General features: G+C 39.0%; 1 protein-coding gene across 1 annotated transcript in view; it reads right to left on the bottom strand.

Annotated features, from left to right (window-relative positions):
• Positions 1-24842, bottom strand: part of LOC147857713 (primase-helicase Twinkle, chloroplastic/mitochondrial-like) — a 28281-nt gene that overhangs the window by 536 nt on the left and 2903 nt on the right. The window contains exons 2-20 of the mRNA XM_087327688.1: positions 14818-14930; positions 14676-14731; positions 14538-14595; positions 14362-14466; positions 13107-13190; positions 12917-12997; positions 11601-11666; positions 11418-11537; positions 11249-11296; positions 11080-11165; positions 10893-10953; positions 10620-10802; positions 9820-9951; positions 9505-9566; positions 9324-9407; positions 660-791; positions 449-545; positions 227-361; positions 66-133 (exon numbers count right to left, since the gene is read on the bottom strand). Coding sequence (XP_087183814.1) covers positions 66-133; positions 227-361; positions 449-545; positions 660-791; positions 9324-9407; positions 9505-9566; positions 9820-9951; positions 10620-10802; positions 10893-10953; positions 11080-11165; positions 11249-11296; positions 11418-11537; positions 11601-11666; positions 12917-12997; positions 13107-13190; positions 14362-14466; positions 14538-14595; positions 14676-14731; positions 14818-14930 — 1771 coding nt within the window. The remainder of the gene's footprint in view (positions 1-65; positions 134-226; positions 362-448; positions 546-659; positions 792-9323; positions 9408-9504; positions 9567-9819; positions 9952-10619; positions 10803-10892; positions 10954-11079; positions 11166-11248; positions 11297-11417; positions 11538-11600; positions 11667-12916; positions 12998-13106; positions 13191-14361; positions 14467-14537; positions 14596-14675; positions 14732-14817; positions 14931-24842) is intronic.

Below are 24842 nucleotides of genomic sequence, written 5' to 3'. Positions count from 1 at the left end.
AAGGAGATAATAGATTATTCATATACTATTTGACAGCCTCTAATCGAAGGATGCAAGTAGTATACCTGTCATAGTCCAGGATGGCATCACCAACTGTGCCTGCAGCCTTATTTCGTACTTTCCGAACAATGATCTGTAAAATATGCATGCATCTCCATATAAAGGTTATGTTTTCGTTAGGTCAGAAAAAATTGTTCATCTTAGATCTCAAGTACCACACAAACACCTGAACTTGATCAACTGGGCCTTTATCAGGATCTCTATTGCGATGCACCACAAGGCCGACATCACATTTGTTTACAAAATGTGCACTCCCGCTGATATCATAGAGGCTTGGAGCATCTCCCCTCCATGCTTGTAACTGGCCAACCATCATAGTTCAAGTAATGCCTGAAATAACTCTACAAAAACAAAAAGTCCACAAAATAGCAATCACTAATGTATATACCTGTTTTGGGTGTGCAACAAACCAAACATGACATTCATGATGCTGAGCAAAACGTTTGATCTTCGTAAGAATTTGGCTGACATATTCCGTCTCTGTCCTGAAAATTAGCTGTGCGAGTTGATAAAAAAGTCTATGCATGCCAAACAATGATAAAAACTGAATGCATGCTCAAAAACTCAACAATGTTCTCAGTAATACAAGAATCTGCTACATGTTTGCAGGCCGCTGATGATCGAGTTCATTGTATGGGTCAATTACAAGACCTCGTATTCCATATCTCATGACTGCAGATTTTGCAACATCCAATACCCACTGAATTGAAGGAAGTTCATCATCTTCACATCTGCATAAAACTATAACAAATCATATCCTTATGGTAGAGGTATAATGGATTTAATTTCAGCATAACATTCAAACCATGTTTGGGTTCCGTATCGAGCAAAGGGCTAAGAGAAAAAACTTTATTATATATAATTGAAGATGTAAATATTATGCATGATTCAAACGGATATAAAGAAAAGCCACACATAGTGCATTCTATGTAATGCATCATGACTTCTTAAGAAACAAATAACTAACACATTGCGACTAAGAAAACCTAGACGTTGAAATTGCCTCTTAGTGCTTGCACATTATTGCTCCAAATTCACTACTGATTATCGATCATCTACATGGCTTACAAGTACCCCCAAAGAATAAGGTTGTATTAGTCAAGCACACAACTATGATTCCTCCACTCCAAGGAATATCACATAAATGATGTGCTTACCCAATGGGAAGAGCTATATGACAAACTATATTTGAACTGAAATAGGTGGAGGGTATCTCTCTTGTCAACCTCACTTTTTTAAGGAAGTATACATACATTCTTTTCTCAGCCTTACAATGCTTTCACCTTTCACCTTGACCTGTTTCTACACCGGGATTGCAATTAACCATGTGCTGATTTAATTGCTACAAGGAGAAAATTCCTCGACTCCACACTATCAACATTATGCTGAATCTTGGTTGCATGAAACAGTAAAATGACAAAAACAGAAAGCATTTGTAAAACGCTAAAACGAGTAGCGATAGAAAAAATTGTAATATTATACTTTTCATTAATGTGGTTCTCAATATTAATATTTCTTTCTTTTGTTCTTTATGATTAGATACATTTTAGCATCCATAGAGAGGCCAATATTGACCTATGACACCTAAGTACACAAGTTTTCTTGATGTGTGTTTCCTCTATTCGGACATCAAAGCACAAAGTCTTGGTTTGTGAATAAGGCATAAATATATGAGCTCAACCTTGTAAGTGTTCTCTTTAGTGTGACAATCAAGTCATCACCCCTCTTAATATGTCATCATAGCTTTCATGAATTGCACCATATGGGGAGCATGTAAAAAGCAATTGATACTCATCCTCTACTAGCCATTCCTTGCATACCATACATGCATTTATATTTGACAATTTTGATGCCATAATGTAACTTCAATACCAAGTTGTGTCATTGAGTGCAAAGGAATGTCAGGAGTCTATGAGAGTTAATACCCATGTTAGTAATGAGATAAGGTTGAATACATCAATGGGCCTTCTTGCCTTATATTGAAATCAAAGTGATGTTTGCAATCTTCTAATTTGGTCTGTTTGCCATATTCACACTTCTCCCTTAGTGGTTTCATTAACCTTTCTTCCATAACTACATATTTCATAGCATCACTTAAAGATGTAATAGATATTCAACATCCAATCTTATGAACCATTTTTTATTGTTAACTACCTAACTGGATGACAGAATTTTTCTCTTGTAGTTTACATCAAACAATCCAAGAAACATGTGGTAATCTATGATTTGGCATATTCTTGACTTTTGTAATGCATCCATAGACTCTTTTCCCGCCAATGTCTCGATAAGTCAAACATTTCTTTCCAATAGCATAACCTAATACGAGGTAGTGGATTTAGCTCCCAATTGTCTCCTTAAAAACATCTTTTAAATCTTCAGAATCTCATTCCATGCATTAAGAGGATAGTGCCTCCCCACACTTCTACTCCATAAAGCAAAACTTGTGTTACTATGGCATTGAAAAAGATTAGTTTCACGTGCCATCCATGAGCATCACTCTAGTTACATTGAATTTCCAACATATACTAACTTTTCCATCTAGCTTGAAGTCCTGAGGCAACGCTTATAATTTCTATTATGGTTCAGAGAATGTCAAGGCTACTGTCCCTGTTTGGAGGAGAGAGGCATAGCTAGTGGTCAAGGAAGGGATTTTGAAGTGGCACAAAGCTTCCCACATCAATAAGAGGCAGGCCTGTCGAAGAATACGAAGTTTTGATCCTCATCGATTAGTCGCCAGTTCATTTTAATGGTAACATTTTGTACACATTTCTTGCCACCAATATAGCCACTTTGAGAACCGTTGCAAACCCAATTATGTAAAGGGGATTTTCTGTTACAAATAAAGATTCTTTTGGACTTAATCGCAAATATCGTCTTAATTTTATGTGCTTATCCCTCGTAAAGCCATTGTGTGAGCTGGAAAGGGAGGAGGGAAATCCCTCCTAAGGAAGAACATCTATAATATATGCAAAACTTTACGTATCTTGGTATCAATGTACCACCAGAATGGTCCAACTCCACTCTCCACCCACCAAAGCCTGAATCACTCTACAAGAAGAAGAAGAAGAACTTACCATCTCAAGTGAAATGAAGAATGCGAGGAAGAAGAAGACCTCAAATTTTTGAAGAAAGAAAGAAAGATATATTAACGTCTTTTAAGAGGCCAAAATGGCCTATAAGACCAAACAAGAGATTACATCTCAAGTGTTCTCATCTTTAAGAACAACAAATCAAAATAAAATCAATATTACTCAGCAAATATAATAGTAAATAAGATAACAAGAGCCAAGGGAATCTGATTTTGGCTACAAGTGAGATTCTCAAGTAAGATATATTGTAACTTTTGTATTCGAAAGATCTCTAGCATAGGTCGATTCAAAATGGAGAGGTCTCCGAAGCAAGGGAAGCACCTACGATGGCGGGAGATAATGGCCTTTATCTGTACATGATAAGGGTGCTGAGATCATGTCCTTGGGGCCGGGGCCTACGTGCACAACAAATTGTATTGCCCATTCTATTGTAACCTCTTTGTTATGTCCTGGTCAGGAGCCCATTTGTGTATCTTTTGATAGACTTGTAGCATTAGTAGGAGTGATGGGGCTAACGAAAGTTGTGACTTTTATTTGTGGATGAGCTTGTGTGTTGTATTATTGTCCTTCAACAACTTTTCCCTACGTCTCTTGAGTTCTCGCAAGAAAAGTCCTACGCATTGTTGGTCCTCATATTCCATTACCTTCCCTAGTGGGCCAAAGCCTTGTTTAAAGAGGCAATGGTATCTCCCTTTGATTTCATAAAAGAATGACAAACATAGCGTTCTTCAGATTCCACTCCTTGATGACACAATTGGCAAATTCTTTCTTCTAGAGCTATTCATGTATATCTGCCTACCTCAATCTGTAACTGAAGTAAAGAAGTTCGCAGCTGCCCTATCACATTGTGCAGCGCATAGGATAGATGTATGTTCATATAAGGTGGCCTAATGATGAATACATCCTCCAATGGGTATAAGACGGTGTGTCTTATAGTGGGCCATCTTCAAACCAAGTGATATTTTGGGGCTGACCTATGTTATCTTGTTTTCCAAGTTAATAATATCAATTCGGATCACTCTATTCTTTTCCACTTTGGTCATATTCAGATGGGAACAATTCAAGCTATATTGGAACGGGGGTAGTGCATTTATACTCATGCCATGTAACTTGAACCATTGCCGGATTTCAGCATACCAGCAATGAATGTCTCCATTTTCAGCAAGTGTCTTGATGATGTAAGTGCCAACCTTGGGTACATTCTTTTAGGGAGCTCCCATAGACATTGGAAACGTGTCATTGATCAGAACAATGCCTTGGTGATTATAGGTGTTGCTCCCATCTCTGCCCGGATTATATCATGAGGCACCAATGCTTTGCTCCTTATCATGCGGGCAATCATTGACACTAAAGGTCTCTAAATCTTTCCAATGATTTGTCTTGTTAAGACTCAGTCCTCATGTTTTACTCCATAGAGAAGAGTTGGTGTGACAAGTGTACCAAATAACAACAGCTTAGTTTGTGGCTCTTGGAACTGCAAATGTGCACATTATCTCTTGAGAGCACCAAGGGCTGCATATCCAGGCTGCCTATCCACGAGAAAGTTGGGTGCAAGCAACCTCCCATAAGGAGAACCTAGGCCTTGTAAATGTTACTCCTAGGTATGTATAGGAGCGTATGTATTCCACCATTTCCTTTCCCAAGAAGAATTCTGGTTCTGATCTTGTTACCCATGCTTGAGTGGTGTGAAACACTATCAATTTAGTTTTATCTATGTTTATTGATAAACCTTTGTCCGTACAAAATAGCTTTAAGGCATTTAGATATCTTTGTAGTCCCTCTGGAGAGTCAGAAATCAGCCCAATATCAACATATAGTAATATTTGTATAGCTATACTTGCTAGGCGTGCTCCCGAACCCCCGAAAACGCCAAAAAATGAAGAGCCCAAAAATGAGCCCTGTTACCCTCTTTTACAAAGAAAGGGGCACCTATTTTCAGCATTAAATGCTTACCTACCCTATAACACACCAACAGATATTCATTTTTTGCACCTTATATTTTACAAGCTCAATCGTTACGATTTGGCTTTAGTCAATTTGTTGTGATATTTATATTTCTATATGTTCATATTCAGGTTTCTGTAGCAATGCCTGGCCCCCTCTTTTACAATAAAAGGGAGAAATGGTAATTTACAATTTGCACTATATAGGAATGAGGAAAGTGGTAAAATGATTGTAGGAATTCAATTTTACAAAAGTTGAGTGTAGGGGACAAGGGGCAGCTCATGCTACAAGTAGATTGGCTCTTAAACCTATATAAGGAGAAGGAGAGTTCATTGCCAGGGATTGGCATTTTGAGTAAGGCGCACGGGCTTTGTTAGTCAAAGAATTGTGGCTGGATAGGAAAACATGAGGTGCTGTAGAAAACCTACAACACCTTGACACAATGTGGTCGTCATTTGTAGGATGCCTACATTGAAACACAAGGATCTCCTCCTCACACTCTACTGTCATCTTCAATCTCTTTTTATGTTATCCACTGAATCTCTATTAGAACCACCACGTAACGGATTTAAAGATTTTATCCTCCATCAGGATATTTTTGTGGAGTCATTTCTAAAACAAGGCCCTCATGGAGACTTACATGAAACGAGAAGGCCGCAATGTTGGTACAAGGGCTCCGATATTCACTGACCAGTAGTAGATTAAATTAGATTAGATATTTTTTAGCGTGCATAGAGAGGCCAATATTGACCCTTGGGACCTAAGTGCACAAATTTCCTTGATGTCTGTCTCCTTCCTAAAAAGGGATATTTATGCTTCAAAGCACAAGTCTCAATGTGTGAAGAAGGCAAACACATATGATATCAACCTTCCAAATGTTCTATTTAATGTGACACTCAAGTCATCTCCCCTCTTAATATGTCATCATAGTTTTCACGAATTGCACTATATGCAAAGCATGTAAAAAAGCAATTGATACTCATTCTCTACTAGCCCTTCCTTCTGTACCTTACATGCCTTAATACTTGGATGATTTAGATGCCATACTGCAACTTCATACCGAGGTTGTGCGATAGATTGTGGAGTGTTAGGTCTCTACGAGAGAAAAGGTTCAATAAGATCAATAGGCCTTGCCTTGTAAAACCTAACATTCAGGATTGATGTTTGCAATGTAATATTCTAATTTTGTTAGTCCCAGGTATGTATAGGATCATGGGTATGAAATGTTGTCCTATCTTGATAACAATTTGGGTTCTGATCTTGAAATCCATTCTTGAGAAAGAAAGAAAGATATATTAACGTCTTTTAAGAGGCCAAAATGGCCTATAAGACCAAACAAGAGATTACATCTTAAGTGTTGTCTCGTCTTTAAGAACAAATCAAAATAAAATAAATATTACACAGTAAATATAAACGTAAATAAGATGAAAAGAAAAGAAACGAGGGAATCTGGTTTTTGGCACACGTGAGATTCTCAAGCTAGGTATATTGTAGCTTTTGTCTTCGAAAGATCTCTCACATAGGTCGATCCTGAATGGAAATGCTTCCAAAGCGAGGGAACACCTACGATGGCAGGAGATAATGGCTTTTACTTGTCGATGACAAGGGTGTCAAGGTCGTGGTCCATGGGGCCGGGGCCTATGTGCACGGGAAATTGCCATTGCCCAATATATTGTAACCTCTTTGTTATGTCTTGATCAGGAGCCCATTTGTGTATCCTTTGATAGCCTTGTAGAATTAGTAGGAGTGATGGGGCTAAAGAAAGTTGTGATTGTTCTTTGTGGATGAGCTTGTGTGGTTGTATACTTCAACAACTTTTCCTGATGTCTCTTGAGCTCTAGTAAGAAAAGTCCTAGGCATCGTTGGTCCTCATATTCCATTACCTTGCGTAGTGGGCCAAAGCCTTGTTTAAAGAGGCAATGGTATCTCCCTCGGATTTCATAAAAGACACTACAATGATAAACATAGTGTTCTTCAGATTCCACTCCTTGATAACACAATTGGCAAATTCTCTCTTCTAGAGGTAGTCGTGTATATCTGCCTACCTCAATCTGTAGTTGATGTGATGAAGTTCGCAGCTGCCCTATCACACTACGCATCGCATTGGATAGTGATCCATGTTATCTTATTTTCCAAGTTAATAATATCAGTTCGGATCACTCTATTCTTTTCCACTTTGGTCATATTTAGATGGGGACAATCCAGTCTATATTGGAACGGGGGTAGTGCATTTATACTCGTGCCATGTGACTCAAACCATTGCTGCATTTCAGCATACCTACAATGAGTGTCTCCATTTTCAGCCAGTTGTCTTGATGACATAAGTGCCAACCTTGGGTACCTTCATTTAGGGAGCTCCCAAAGACGTTGGATAAATGTCACTGATCGGAACAATGAGAAAGAAAGAAAGAAAGATATATTAACATTGTTTTAGAGGCAAAAATGGCCTCTAAGACCAAACAAGAGATTATATCTTAAAATGTTGTCTCATCTTTCAGAACAGCATAAGATTAGTTTTATCAAGAAAGAAAATTTATATACATTAACATCTTTGAAGAGGTCAGAACGGCTTATAAGATTGAGTAAAAGATTACATATTAAAATGTTGTGTAGATTTTGTGAACAGAAAACCAAGAAAGAATGATTAAACATAGGTTACTAAAAAATATAAGTAACTAAGATTCTAAAGTTAGATAGCCTTCAGAATATCCAACGTGATTTGAGTCCAGTATAGAGAAACCTCCAAGGGAAGCACCTTTGATGCCGGGTGATAATGGCCATATTTGACAATGACAAGGGTAACATGATTGTGGTCTAGATGTTTGTGGCCTTCATACATGAGACATTTCTACTACCCAATCTACTGCAATCCCTTTCGAATATCTTGGTTGAGACCCCACCTATGCAGCCCTTCTTTGACTTGTAGCATGGGGAGTGATGGAGCTACAAAAAGTCATGATAGTTCTTTATTGATGATTTGTTGTGGTTGTAAGAACAATCCCAATCACCATTGGTCTTCATATAATATCACCTTGTATAATGGAGCAAAAAAGAGTTGTTTAATGAGGTAGTTGTATTTCCCTCTTATCTCATAAATAGCACAATGGTAGAAAAATGTTCCTTCCATCCCCGTTGCCCAATAGCACAATTTGCGTAATCATTCTTCAATAGATTATCTGCCTATCTCAAGGTCTACCCGATGAAGAGGTCTTGAGCAGCCATAGATGTGTATCCATACAAGACCTAATTATAAATCCATCTTGCAACATGTGTAAATTGAGTCCTTATAGTAGAACATCTTCATACCAAGATATAGTATGGGGTTAATCCATGTTCTTTCACGATCTTATTTAACGACATCAGTTCAAATCACTCTATTCTTTTCCACTTTGATCATCTTTAGGTATGGACAATCCAATCTATAGTGGAATGGAAGCAGTGGGTTTATACTTATGCCATGTGACTGAAACCAAATGATTAATCTCATGTTCAGCAAGCAAATTTTATGGCATAAGTACCAACTCCATTACCTTGGCTTAGGGAGCTCCCAGATACATTGGATACTAGTCACTGATTGGAATAATGCCTTGCTCAATATTGGGGTTTGGAGTAACTCTGGGTGGATATATGATGAAGCACTGATGCTTTGGTCCTTAATGACAAGACTAAAGGTCTCCCCAGATCTGCCAGTTACATGCCCTATAAAAGCCCAGTCCCCAAATCTCTGTTGCTTAGAGAAGAGTGCACATTATTTAGATTCAAGCATATTTATATGATTTCTTTCATGAATGACAGGTTCATATTACAGGAATGATATGTATACATGCACTTACAATTTTCGGTAGTTCCATATACAAGAGCTGGAACAGAAGGCCTCGTTACATTCATCTCTAAATATCAAGACCACTTCTTAAATAAGATAATAAGCTAGATATCCCTAGTGCATCAGGTTATGACCATTGACGATTGTTTACATGTATCTATTTACTTTCATCTATCAACATTGAAGATAATTTCTCTATTGAGAAGTTTAGGAATTAGGGAAGATAGAAGATAGATAGCAAAATAGAAGAGAAGATTTTCAAATTAAATTAATATAAGATGTGACCTTTGTTCAAAACACAAACAAAAAAATTACAGAATATAGAAGAGAGGTAAAGCAAAACGTTCAACAATATCACGCTGAGACATGCAAGTCAAACATGATTACCAAATGATAGTGTTTCATACCTTATCAAATAGAAAGTTTTATCCAACCAAGCTTTTCCAAGCTCATAATCTTTTGCGCTCATCCTTTTAATGCCATTTGAGTACCTGAGAGGCATTCCTTCAAGATGAAACACGTTATGACTATGAACATGATTCTAAGATATGGGGAAATAAATTCAGCCTTTTAGGCTGCAGTACCCACATAGCATTAAAGAATGGCTTCCTCAAATATTTCTCAAGAAGCTTCCTTCCATGCTCTTTCACCTTAGATTAGAAATATTGAAACAATATAACAATGAGTTTGATCAAATAAGCGTGGATTCACAGAACTTCAGCGAGAGAATTTACGAAGAACATAAATAAAATGAACTTCATGTGTTGTAAAAAGAATATACAGTGTTTGAAATACTGACTCTAGAATAAGCAATATGCCATATAAGTAATATTGTGCACTTGCTCTCTGCTGTCAGCTTGTAACTGACCAATTTCTTCTACTAAGTTTTGCATATTAAAATACCTGATTCTCCATTGAGCATAAAGCAAATGACCAATTCTTCTGCCTATTCAAATTGCATAAAAGTGCATCGATCCATTCGCTCTTCCCTGAACTAGGTACTCCCGTAATCAGTGTAAGTTCCCCTGGAACAACCTACAGCAATTGACATTTTATTCTCCCCCAATCTTAATATATGCTTAAATAAATGCAATTCTTGGTTGCAATAATCTGAATAAAGAGGATTGCACTGTGAGTAAAATTCTTGTGATTGAACTTGCTTTCAGATTTAAATATTGATTTACTTCTTTTGGAAATTCAAAAGCAATACTTATACATTACATAACACCTAACTGGAAATCCCTTGCTCAAGCAATTAAATGTGCTGTTTGACTAATTATACGGGAAACTAACTCCTTTTCTCTAAAGATGTAATCTTTTGTTTGGTCTTATAGGCCATTTTGGCCTCTTAAGAGACATTAATATATCTTTCCTTCTTTCTTTGTAAATAATATATGCTATTTAACCCAATTACATGGTAAATTTATTCCCTTTTTCTCTTTCTCAATTGAACAGACATATTCGGGGAAATGATGACAACTTAGAAGAATTGAGGGTATTCAGAGAAAATAATGCTGTGACAGAGTAAATATAGTTGGAACATTTTGAGATCTGATGAACCATTGAGTACTCGGAAATGCTTCGGCTCTTTAAAGAAATACTGAAACCCAAAGGCATTTTCAGACTAATCATCATCCATTATGTTAGTTAACCTGTGCTTCCAGAGAATAAGAGGACGGCTATTCGGGCTATAATATAATTACCTTATACAAAGAGTCCAATGACTTCCAACCAGTTGAGACACCTTGCTCATTCCCTGATCGTTCATGATAGTAATCATCTATTTCTTTATCAAAGTCGCAAAACTGGAAGAGGCCCCGGATTGGATATAGCTCAGAAGTCTCGATCATATCAGATAATGCTTTACGTCCCTTGAATTGTAGCACCTAGTATATCAGCCCAAAAACATGCACATGTAAGAATGTGGCACTATTCACCCTTTGGAATAAAATTTTTGATTATCTACAGAATGAAACCTCAAGAGGATCTTTGCATGGCACCCCAGCTTTATATAGTGGCCAATTTACACGCCAGCATCTAATTTTGAAACATTAACTAAAAAGTTTACTGACCACAAGAATAATAACTCAAGATCCTAGAAATTCAAAACAGAAATGTGTCTGCATATCCAATAGCAGAAAGTGATTCATTTGCACTACTAACCTCTCCCGGCCAATGCGTCGTGCAAGCTCCTCTGCAAGGCTTTTGAGATAATCGTCTGAACCAGTTGCCAGAATAATTCTACTAGCCTGTACCAAAAGATAGCACAATAGCATATGCACATAAATACATTTTTCATATACATGGTAATTATTAAAGGTAATAAACATACCTTCACCAAATATTCTTGACAGTTCCAGAGGTACTCAAAATCCTTATCCTATGATACAATACGGAAATAAGCCAATAAAAATCAGAACTGTGATATCATAGACACATATGTCATATGCTATAACTACTTAAGGAATTTCAAAAGGAAATATAAATGATAGATTACACACCTCAGATTTAGATTTCTTATCAATAGCTTTTGTTTGTGCACCATGTGGTACATGAGGTACACTCACACAGTTCAGAAATCCAGCTTCCTCTAGTGCTAGCTTATCAACTTCTCGTGCAACCTGGAACAAGATCTTCAAAAGACATAATCTGGTTTCTTAAAATGATTGGGATAGGACGCTTACAATAATGATCTCAATTCCATCCTTGATATCATCAAGTCCATAAAGAATTTTGCGAGTAGTTACTTCCTAGAAAGAAAAAAACATGTTAGTGTCTTTTAAGAAGCTAAAATGGACTACAAGCCCAAATAATATATTACATCTTAAAATGTAAATCATAAACCCTAAACCCTAACTAAAGAAATGGAAGTACAAGAATTATGTACATTTACATATATAAAATCATGGAAACAGCATATTCTAACGTTTTAATCATGGAGCTGAACACGGAAAGTATACTTTACGTATAGCTCATTTGCAAGCTGAGAGTAGCAAACAGAAGCATATCTATAAGACATTTTTCTCAGGAAAAACACATTTCACGACTGAATATAAAAACAAAATGAGGGAATTTTTTACTTTAGGCTTCGAGATATGGCTATGCATTATCCCCCTTTTTATACACTCCTAGTGTTCTTCTCTTTCATTGACACCATAATGATTCATTGTGTACATTATAGTAGAGTCCTGCAACTACCATTTCTGTCCATCTCCACATCAGAAACTGATTTTCTCTTCATATCCTTTTGTTTCCTTATTGTTACATTCTTGGCCAATTTCTGCCCCACATATTTACTCTTAATTGGCTATCTAACTTTTTTTTTGTTCTATGAAAAAATTGCTTTTGGGCCCCTTGTCATAAGCACTTGCCCTAGGACCTCCATTTATTTCATTGATCACTTAGCCCAATGTTGTTGTGAGCCTGAGCCCGAAAGCTATTGCTTAACCAAGCAGTTAATATGGTTTATCTAGGTGCCCATGGATGCAGGGATTATTGCATAGACGATGTAGCTTGCATCAGATGATACGTAGTATCGTGGCCAGAGATTGAGCATAATTCTCTAGGTGGTTCACTTGAAAAGCAGCTAACAGCTCCGTTTAATCCTCAACAGGCTGTGGTAGTAAAATGGCATGATCAGACCATTCTGGGAATGGCACGATGTATGCTCAGAGTAGAACAGCACAAATACATTTCAAGCACTCAAGGACTGGTCCATTCACATTCTACCTCTTAGATATGTATTTATTTAATTTGTATATCATATACTTCCACTACTTATACACACAATTCCTATATCAATGTACATTGATCATGGCCTAGTTAAATAGGAAAGCTACATAGTTTATAATCAATCTCATTTTTGCTTTATCTTACAAGAATTCTATATGATTCACATGGATGTAACTATTGGTCTAACATGTCACTTTGGTACAAAGATGTTAATATAACATTTCCATTCTCTGCCTCTCTCTGTACACAAAGTTATTAAGATACCAACCTCTTCGAAATTTAGGTGGCATGTATAGTTTCGGAAGCCAACAACTTCCCCAACTTCTCGATAAGGGAATACAAGCATGCTCTAGCAATTAAGAAACAGTAAAATTTATTAGAGTGCCCATTAATCAAATGAGACGAAAGGAAATATAGCACACTAAGCATGGTTGGAAAATTAAATGAGCTTCACTTACATTTTCACCTTTACGTTGTTGTTTTACTCCATTGCGATTCAAGGTCTCTATTGTTATCCCTCGGTTACGAAAATAAGTTTGTTGCTACAGCATTAATTCTAATATCAGCAAACTATTATTTTCAATACGTCCATATGAACAATTTTAAGTCTACATATCATTTTACGTTAGGAAATGGGGCAGAATATAAACTGTCCAAAACAATCAGATTGCCATGCAGCATAATTCTCATATCAATAATTTCTTCAGCCAGTGGTCAAGGAGCCTCCTTGTTCAAGTGATGGGAATTCTCCAAGAACCTCCATGTCCTTGGGGAATTGAATCAGCAATAACACTCTTTTGATTGTGGACTTCTGTTGCAAGAGATATAGCTTAGCTTTGATACCAATTGAAAAGAGGAGATCAAGACCAATTCATTTATGTAGTGGTGGTTTTGGAACAAGAATGACAGGAGAGAAAATGGCTGAGATACAGAGAAAATAGCGAAGAAGAGGGAGAAGATATGCATAGGTTTTTGAAACCCCCAAGTTAAAATGTTATAGGGTCAAAAGAATGTTGTTTTATTAGAATGTGACTTTAGGGAAATTGACCCAATTCATATTGGCCAAGTGACCCAAATATGTCCTAGAAGCTCTTAAGAGACTTATAGTGTTAAAGGGCTTCCATAAACATACAATGGAGTACTCCTGTGCCATTATACTCAACAATCTGCCTTTTTTCGTCTCGTCCTTGGTGATCCAACAGAAGCATCTCATTGACTCAGGGTACAAATGAGCTCATGCCCATACATTTACTAGAGTAGCTGTGGAAGCAATCTCACTACCTAGAATCTTCCAAATACAAGCAATTGTACAAGAAAATTATGTCTATAATTACAGCATCTCTCCTTTGAAAGCAAAATATCCAAGTTGTCTCGAGATCATCTGGTATTGGTAATCATGAAGATTGGGTCTAAAAGAACAGCCTCATAGAATAAATGCACAGTGGTTTATATTGTAACCATAGAACAACTGTCCAAGAGAGATATCCGATGTACAAGTCAGAACATGAAAGCAATGGATTAATAGCACATCACACTTTACAAGCATGTGAACAAAGATATAAGCAATGAGCTGGGATAAGAGTCACAACATTAATACATGAAACAACTAATGACTACCTAACAATCCTATGCAGGTACATAAGTCTTCCTTGCTCCCAAAACAGATACATCAGCACATGTCAACAAGTTAATATCATATTTTCCACAGCATACCGCTGGTGATAGATCTTGTAGATGGACGCCTTCTTCAATGGGCCCCTTTTTTACTTCTCCAAAAGATTTTCGTTCTTCATAACTTGCTCGCATACCCTTCCTTGTCTGTAAAGACACATAAGTAAGATGTTATGTCATACTACAATATTGACAAAGAAGAGTTTCTTCTTGTTTACCTCAGTATAGCCTTTCCAGCCACATTTTCCTCGAAAACAGTTCCATTTTGCAAAGTAGCTAAAACATGACATCCAGAATATGATCATTTAATAGATAGGTATTACAATGTTTAGAGTAAGCAAAGGAACAATACTCACCCATCATCAGATATATGGACAGAAAGGCTCCGCTCACCAGATTGTCCCCCTCCACACTAGAAACAATTCTCAGAAACTTAATTGGTAAAAGCATGAAATAACTGTCAAAAACAATGTAATGTCAGGGAGTAATTGCACAAACCATGGGACAAAGTGTTTTTCTTTGCCCGCCTGGCTCATATGAACTGAGATGTATCTTCATCTGTTTGAGTTTCTCCCGTATAGCAGCACACTGGAATGCTCCATTCACGTTATCTAAGAAAAGTAACACGAAAGTAAGAACCTTGTGTACAGCGTGCAATGATTAAGATGGAATGCATAACTGTGCTTTTGAATCACTTGAAGATAGTTTTCAACTTTAGAAACTCGATTTGAATTACTTTCTTATTTTTTAAAAACATTTTCTGTAGATCATTACATATAAATGCAAGAACAACAATATTGGAAGATTTGAATAAATACAAATCTTAATAGACTGAGTGTGAGTGTGTCTCATAAAGTACTATACTAAAATTGTTCTATACAAAATTGATGGACCTTGTCATATATAGCAACCTAGAAGTAAGGACTCGATACTAACATTGTCGAAACAGTGTGATGCATGCTTGTGAACAGGAGCAGGGCCTCTATTCACAGCTGGAAAGATTAAACGAACTAGAGTAATATCGAAACAAAAGGTATAGAAATGATATCATATAGAGAAGTTAAGATTTAAATCATGACGAAAATCATATAACAAAATAGAAGTCAATTGTTTTACAGAGAAGAGGTTCGAGGTTTGAATTCTACAAGAGACATAAACAAAACTCAGATAGAAGTTGAAAACGTTTAGTAAAATCAATTCTTTCAAATTCAATAGGAGTTACATCTGCCAAATGTCTCCCTATGACCCCTTCCCCTTAAGAAAATTGCTTCTAAAAGAAATGCATTATATAGGTGCCTAAGATACCACAGCTAGGAATGTGTAAGCACATGCTACCACGTGGCACGCATGCTTGATGTCCCATGTTAGTTTGTCTTTTCCTTTATCTAGGTGGTACTCAAAAGGAATATCTAATGCTTATAGCTATTATCTCATAGGTAGTTACAACGATTCATAATGTTGATGTACAAGGTTCGAAACATATTCCCTCAATTTATTTACAAATGCGTGATTTCTGCTGGTTTTCATATCATGGATCAAAAGAATCACAACAGTGCCACTTAACTAGTAGAGGATGGAAAGATGATCAATGAAACGTATTAGGATTTCCTATATCAATCTGTACATAGTTTACTACCATTTCAAAAATGGAGAAATTGTCGATGTGATTTTAGTTGGTTTTCATATCATAACACAAAAGCATCATGACATTGCTAATGAACTAACAGAGCATGGAAAGACAAATCATTGTAGAGTGTGGCGGATTTCCTACATCAATCTAAACTAAATTGCCCACCATTTCAGAAATGGAGAAACAGAAAGAAAGAGATATCAACATCTTTTAAGAGGCTAAAATGGCCTATAAGACCAAACAAGAGATTACATATTAAGTGTTGTCTCATCTTTGAGAACAACAAATCAAAATAAATCAATGTTACTTACTAAAAAAAGTAAATAAACTAAAAAGAGACTAAAGAATCTTGTTATAGGTCCATGTAAGATTCTCAAGTTAGATATATTATAACTTTTTTCTTTGATAGATCTCTAGCATAGGTCAATCCAGAATGGAGATCTCCGGAGCAAGGGAAGCACTTGTGATGGCGGGAGATAATGGCCTTTATGTGTCAATGACAAGGGTGGTAAGATCGTGGTACATGGGGCCCCAATGCATGACATTGTTATCGCCTTCTGTTATGTCCTGGTCGACAGCCCGTTGTGTAGCCCTTGATTGACTTGTAGCATGAGTAGTGATGAATCTAAAGAAAGTTGTGATCACTCTTTGTTGAGGAGCTTGTGTGGCTGCTTGTCCTTCCTTCAACAGCTTTTCTCTGTCTTTATCTTGAGTTCTAGAATCCTTGGTTCTCATTCCATTAACTTGCATAGTGGACCAAAGCCTTGTTTAAAGAGGCAATAGTATCTCCCTCTTATTTTATGAGAAACACAACAGTGATTGTTACCGTACGAGATGTACAGAGATTGATAAGCATTATGAGGGTGAAAGACTATAGTGGTATTGTGTGAATGTATAATGTGCACGAGAACAAGTGTGAGTGTGAGTGTGAGTATATGAGAATGTGAATACATGCACATGTGTGTGCATGTGGATAGATAGGAAAGGGTGTGAGTGAATGATATGTGTGGATGGCTTGAGGGGCATGCACCCATATGTATCTAACCCTTGTGAGAAAAACTCTGAATAGCAGCAACGGAGTAATTGTTAGAACAAATTAGACACAGCCAAGCTGTGAGAAGGCTGCTAGACGGTCACGAATGAACAATTGGAAGATAAAGAGATGGGGAAGTTGATGAGATAGAGAGATGGAGAAGTTGATGACAATGAGTAAGAATATCTATTCCATGACTGGTGTTGATTTCCTTGATGTTAACAAGGGAGATCAACCCTTTTTATACATGTAGTGATGCGTGATAAGCATGCTCATGCCATGTCTTACATACTCAATCCAGCATACTGAGTCTTACATACCACCCTTTATACAAAGGTTTATACTGAGTTTGTCTAGGAGAAATATATATATACAAGGACCTCATGCTAAAATTTGAGTCAATGTTCATGACATTATCCTCCCGTTACGCGCCGGCTTCAAGAAGGTCCGGGTTTGTGAGGATATCGGAGATAAAAATCACGAACCATGTTGAGAATCAAGCTCAATGTGCTTATGAAGAAAAGGACGATGTGTGAAAAAGTGTGTGAGCACACTTTATTGTAATCCATGTAGTTGTCGAGTGTGTGAGAGCACACTTTATTGTAATCCGTGTAGTTGTCGAGTGTGTGAGAGCACACTTTATTGTAATCCGTGTAGTTGTCGAGTGTGTGAGAGCACACTTTATTGTAATCCATGTAGTTGTCGAGTGTTAGTGTGGTCAAAGAATATTAGATATTCTTATGACAAAATCGTACGCAAGTGGATATCTTGGTTAGATTCCACCAACACATTTAATAGGGCAGTCCCTTGAGGACTTGTATATAAAACCCCCTTTAGCCATTTAGTTTAGTTGATGATCTTTAGATAATTAATATAGCTCTCTTAAGTGCATAAGTTGTCATCCCCCTACTGTGTGTGTTTTAATTTTTCTGGTTATTCTCTGTAATTCCGTCTCTTGCTTATACATTCACTCTCGCTCTCTCACACACACACTACGCTTCTGAATACTAAACTCTACTAGAGTTAGATTCTTTACATGGTATCAGAGCATGAGGGTTAGAGATCCTTCACTGAGCTCTACTATTGAAACTGTGTGAGCAGCTAGAGATGTTGTTTCAAACCAGCTATCATCGGTGTAGTGTTGCACGGCAAGAGGCTCACGTTAACAGGAGCACACGAATCAAGCTAAATCAGAGAGATGAATGCACAAATGGGTAGCGCACTTCCAACAGAGAAGTTGGACAAGCACAACTACGCATCTTGGGAATATAAGATGCAGCAATACTAAGTTGGGCAAGGGTATTGGAGTTATATCAAGGAAGCTCAAGAAACAGCCCCCAATATTACAAGTCCCAACTACACCATATGGCAACATGTGTAATGTATTATTTGGCAACATGTGTGCAAGATCACATGTTAAGCTATATTCGAGATGCAAAAGCCCCAACAAAAGCGTGGAAAAACTTGAAGAAGATTTTCGTTGCTTCAACCACAGCGAGAAAACTTCAACTCCGGCAGGAGTTGAACAATATTCGGCAGGGGGATATGTCCGTGACGGACTATACCCTCCGGATCAAAGACTTATGCGATTCACTTGGCTCCATCAATGTTGCCATTGATGATGACGAGATGGTGCATATCTGTCTTGGCGACCTTGCACAAAAATATGGCTCATTTCGAACTACCATAACAACAAGGGAGAACCCCCCAAGATTTTTCGACTTGCAATCCATGCTAATGGTTGAGGAGAACCATACACGGTCGAAAAGCACAGCATCTGATGGGCAGATGCTATATACACATGATGATCTCAGTCGAGGTCACGGTCGTGGTCGTGGAAATTGGGGGAGGAATGGCCGTTGAAGAGGTGTACGACATCCACAACAGTTTAATTCCAGGCAGCAAGAAGGTCGAAACAGCCGAGGGAATTCCGGCAAAAAGGGGAGCTTCCACCAGCCTGCATCAACCAGGCAGAACCAGCAAACTGAGTGTTGGTATTGTGGAAAGCCTGGCCACTTTGAAGCCGAGTGTCGGAAGAAGAAGAATGACTCAGCTGCCTCACCCCAGCAGCAAACAAACTATGCTGTGATGGCTGACCTAGAAAACAAAGCGCCGATGTTTGACACCAAGAGAATAGCATGATAACAAGTGTTTCCCAACCTGATGATGTATGGTTCGTGGACTCAGGTGCCTAAAATCACATGACAAGTCATCAAGAATGGTTCATGAATTTGAGGGAACCCGAGAGACCTGGCGTGGTGGAGACCGGTGATGACTCCACACACATGATTGAGCACATTGGAGATGTGGCCCTTAACAATCACGACAACAAGGGCTACATGAAGGATGTATTGCATGTCCCGACAATCACAAAGAATTTGGTCTCGGTTGGCCAAATTGTCGAACAAGGAATGCAAGTGCGATTCAACCAGGAAGGTTGCTTCATCAAGGATAAAGGCCAACTTATCGCTCATGCAAGGAGAGAAGGTCGCATGTTTATTCTTGATGCAACTGAGGTGAACACAGCAATGTATGCAAAGGGACACAAGGCGGAGTCTGATATTGAGTTGTGGCACAAAAGGATTGGCCATGTAAACCTCGGTAAACTCCGATCAATGCAAACAAAAGGGGTTGTGCACGGATTGCCACGATTTACTTCGAAACATCTTGATAATGTTATGTGAGGCGTGCCAACTAGGCAAGCAACATAGGCATCCATTCCTAAGCGAAAGAAATGTGAGTAAAGCCTTGCTAGACGTCATCCACTCAGATGTATGGGGCCCAGCTTAAACATCGACAATTGGTGGGTGTAGATACTTCGTTACCTTCATTGACGACTATCCGCGGCATACTTGGATATGCCCAATGAAGTCGAAAAGTGAGGTCTTCTCCCACTTTCTCAAGTTAAAGAATTGCGTGGAAAATGAGACGAATCGCAAGATTCGATGCTTACGGTCTGATGGTGGCCAAGAATACTTCTCAACTAAGTTCAAGGACTTTCTAGAAGAGAAGGGGATTCACCGGGAATTCTCTTGCCGGTACACACCACAGCAAAACGGTGTTGCTGAGCAGAAGAATCGCACAATTCTTGAGATGGCCCACACCATGTTGCATGAGAAGAACATGCCCAAGATCTATTGGGCAGAGGCAGCAGTTATGGCTGTGTATCTCATCAATAGGTGCACAACCGAGGGTGTCCATGACATCACCCCTCACGAGAAGTATTTTGGGACAAAGCCAGACCAAACCTTTCACACTTGAAGGTTTTTGGCAGCATTGCATTTGTGCATGTACCCGATGAGAAGCGGAGAAAGCTTGACCCAAAATCGGAGAAGATGATCTTTGTCGGTTACTCACTTGAGCAAAAGGGTTACAAGTGTTTTAACCCCATCACTCGACAGTCACGAGTAAGCCGAGATGTGGTATTTGATGAGGTGACATCATGGTATGGCCCAACATCAGCGACCCCCACCGTGCTCGAAACAAGCAGATCTGGAGCAGATTCTCAGAGTGAAGAAGCAGAGATGCTAATGACCATTATGGGTAGAGAACCAGCAGAGAGTCTGCCCACACTCCAGCTGACTGCACCTGAGGTGTCATCCAGCAATCAGAGTCTTGCACAGCATGAAGAAACCTTTGATGTGCTGTCACCTTGGTGCTACACCCGTAAAAAGAAAAAAAAGGGCAAGAGGCCAAGGACATGACATCTAGTGAAGACTCAGATCATTCACCCCGATCAGTCCACAGCAAGTATGAAATGAAGAAGACCCCGGAAATGACCAAAGGAAAACTCCGTCAATCGAACCGACAAAAGAGCCCGATAGTTAGGTTCAGGTACAATGAGTACATGGCCCACCACTATGCATTCATGATGAAGGTCGCAGTAGACCAAGAACCCGAGACTTACAAAGAAGTTGCCCAAGATCCCCGATGGATCGAGGCAATGAGGGAGGAGATGCGCGCATTGTTTGACAACGATACTTGGGATTTAGTCCTATCCTCTGAAATCAAGAAAAAGCCAATTGGTTGCCGCTAGGTGTTCAAGATAAAGCATAATACGGATGGCATGGTCTGTTGGAGGGTGGCAGCTCCAGACCTGCACTCTCTTTCAACTTTATTATCTCTGTACTACATTCTCTCTTCCCAGATTCTTCTCTCTCTAGAATCTACAACTCTTTAAATGCCTTCTCTCTCTAGAATCTGCAATGCTTTAAATGCCTTTTGTCTCTTCCACTTTTTCCAAGATATTCCCTTTTTATTCCTAGTTTATTGTACCTGTTTGGTAGCACAAGAGTCTCTTAACTACCAAACAACCATTCCCAATTTTGTATAAATAGGCTTATACCAGCCTCTTTTGTAATAAGATTATTTTCTGCTGCTACTTAGAAACAAGCACAACTCTTTGGCTGTGTCTCTACTCTTTGCAACCATTTTTTCTACTGTTGTCTAACAGCCTTCTCATAGCTTGGCTGTGTCTATTTTGTTCTAACTCTTCCACTACTGCTATTAACAGCTTTTCTCACACGGTCAATCGGTTCAAGGCTCGGCTAGTCGCCAAAGGGTATGCTCAAACCCATGGCATAAACTACGAGACATTTGCCCCGGTGGCAAAAATGACCACTGTAAGGACAGTAATTGCTCTCGCGGCAGTGAACGGATGGCACTTGCATCAAATGGATGTGAAGAACACATTCCTCCAAGGTGAGCTCGAGGAGGAAGTTTACATGATGCAACCACCTGGCTTCGAATCAAACAAACATCCAGATGCAGTTTGCCGATTGAAGAAGCCGCTCTATGGACTGAAGCAAGTTCCAAGAGCATGGCATTCAAAGATCACATCATATCTTCACGGCATTGGCTTCCGGATGTCAAAATTTGATAACTCATTGTATGTTCAAAACAATCCCAAAAGCCCCATCTTCTTAATCTTGTATGTCAATCACCTTTTCATCGGTGGAGAAAGCCTCCCCGAGACACAAAAGATTAAAAAGCTGCTTTTGCAGAAGTTTGAGATGAAGGATCTGAATGACTTACATTATTTTCTCAGCATCGAGGTCATTCAAACTCCAGAACAGTTCCTACTCTCACAACACTATGTGCTGAACTTGCTCTACAAGTTCGGAATGACTGAATGTAAGTCCATCTCGATACCCCTTGATCGAAATATGAAGCTAACAACATATTCTAGAAAATTCTGTGAGCCGACACAGTATCGCCAAATAATTGGGAGTCTTATCTACTTAACTATCACCCGACCAGACCTCAGCTATCCGGTCAGGGTTCTTAGCCAATTCATGGAAACCCCTTGCGACACTCACATGGATTGTGCTAAGCGAGTGTTACGTTATATTAGTGGAACACTTAATTATGGTATCTTCTATAAGCGTGGAGCACCACTTCGACTCGAAGGCTTCACGGATGCTGATTGGGCAGGCAATGCATCTGATAGGCGATCCACTTCGGGATTTATGTTTTCACTTGGTAGTGGCGCAGTCTCTTGGAGCAGCAAGAAACAACCAACAATCGCTCTATCGAGCACTGAGGCAGAGTATAGGGCCGCAGCTGTAACTGCTTGCGAAGCTGTATGGCTTAAAATACAGCTGAAAGACTTCAACGAATTGGTGAACAAGCCAATACTGATCCATTGCGATAATCTCAGCAGCATCCAACTCACAAAGAATCTGGTGTTTCATGCCCGGACTAAGCACATAGAGGTGCACTATCATTACATCCGTGAGCGTATATTGGCCAGCGACATTGACCTCCAATACATTGGCACCAACATGCAAGTGGCTGATATTTTCACTAAGGCGCTACGTCTCGACAAGCTACGGCAATTCTCAATGGATCTAGGCCTTAGACCACTCGATTTGCTAAGCTTGGGGGAGAGTAAAAGTACAAAGACGAAGGAAAACATGGAGAATCAACACGATACAAGAGGAAGAGTGAGACCCGCACCGGCAAAGTAAGGCCGGCACATCTAATCCGACTTGACCCGGCATGTTAGAGGAAGACTTTCCAAAGCCCGGAATTTTTGAAGCTCGAAATTTTGGATTGGCAAGATCGACATTGCTAGATCAAGATCGAGTACATAGGAACAATGGGAAAACCACGGTCTAGTAGTCCGACCAACTGCAATTGGGTCTTCAACTACACCAAGACAACCAAGCTTAAGAGGACACAATTGACCTTGAGGGGGCATGTTGAGAATCAAGCTCAACTTGTGAACATGTGCTTATGAAGAAAAGGACGATGTGTGAAAAAGTGTGTGAGCACACTTTATTGTAATCCATGTAGTTGTCGAGTGTTAGTGTGGTCAAAGAATATTAGATATTCTTATGACAAAATCGTACTCAAGTGGATATCTTGGTTAGATTCCACCAACACATTTATTAGGGCAGTCCCTTGAGGACTTGTATATAAAACCCCCTTTGGCCATTTAGTTTAGTTGATGATCTTTAGATAATTAATATAGCTCTCTTAAGTGCATAAGTTGTCATCCCCCTACTCTATGTTTTCTTATTTTTCTGGTTATTCTCTGTAATTCCTTCTCTTGCTTATACATTCACTCTCGCTCTCTCACACACACTACGCTTCTGAATACTAAACTCTACTAGAGTTAGATTCTCTACAAACCACTTCCGGGGCATTGAGTAAATTTATAGCGGGCTCCCATGTGGCCTCAGAGATGGGATATCCTTTCCACAAGACCAAATATTGGAGCTTCCGTCAGCTCTTGCGCGAGTCTAGAATGGTCTCGACTTCGTACTCATCCCCAGTCGCCAAAGCCACAAGGGGAGGGTGGCTCGATGCTTCTTCCTAGAATTGAGGATGGATGATAGAGCTCAAGAAGCGATGCATGGAAGACATTGTGAATTCGGTAGTGTGATGGAAGAGCAAGACGGAAAGCCACAGGGTTGACTTTGTCAATGATGCGGAACGGACCCAACTTTCTGTAATCAAGTTTGTTGCATGGGCAAGTTGTCGGAATATGCCAACGTAATAGCCAGACCATGTCACCAACTTTAAAACCAAGTGCAGCCCGCCGATGTCAATCAGCCTTCTCTTTTTGTCATTCTTGAGCAATGGAGAGTTCTAGGGATAGGTCATGATGCACTTCTTTCATCAGACGAGCTCGTTCTTCAGCAAATGGATTCACAGAACCAGCAGAGATAGCTATGCTAAAGCATGGGTGGAACCCATCATTTGCGAAGAAGGGTGTTACGCTAGTTGATGTGTGGAGAGTATTGTTGTAGGAGAACTCAGCCATTGGAAGAAATTTGATCCAATCATCTTGTTGATAACTTATCATACATCGGAGATATTGCTCTAAGATCTGATTTACTCGTTCCGTTGTCTGTCTGTCTCAGGATATGGAAGGCTGTCGAAAATTTTGTGGAAGTTCCAAGAGTCTGGAAGAGGCGTTTCCATAAATGAGACATAAATTGGGGACCGCGATCAAAGATAATGTCATCCAGTAAATTGTGAAGGCGCACAATATTCGTTAACAATAGATCTGTTGTTTCCATCGCTGAAATTGCTTTAGAACATGGAATAAAATGCGCCATCTTTGTGAACCTATCAACCACCATCAATACTGAATTGAATCCTTCAATGTCAAGAAGGTCGGTGATAAAATCCGTCAAGATGGAGGCCCATGGCCTATTTGGAATTGGCAGAGGTTGAAGTAGACCGTAGGGACGATGATGTACTGCTTTGGAGCGAGCACATGTATCACATGTTTTCACGAATTTTTTAACAAGTTTCAAGGTTGTGGCCACCAATAACTTCTAGAGATTAACTCCAAAGTTTTTGCAACGCCAAAATGTTCACCTAGGACATCATCATGGCATTCCTTCA

The sequence above is a fragment of the Azolla caroliniana genome, unplaced genomic scaffold (genome assembly GCF_043228905.1).
Source record: "Azolla caroliniana isolate FFs.n. ecotype wild unplaced genomic scaffold, voAzoCaro1.0.p SCAF_11, whole genome shotgun sequence".
Lineage (NCBI taxonomy): Eukaryota > Viridiplantae > Streptophyta > Polypodiopsida > Salviniales > Salviniaceae > Azolla > Azolla caroliniana.
Note: the sequence above shows the minus strand (reverse complement) of the source record. Positions and strands in the feature narration are given on the sequence as shown.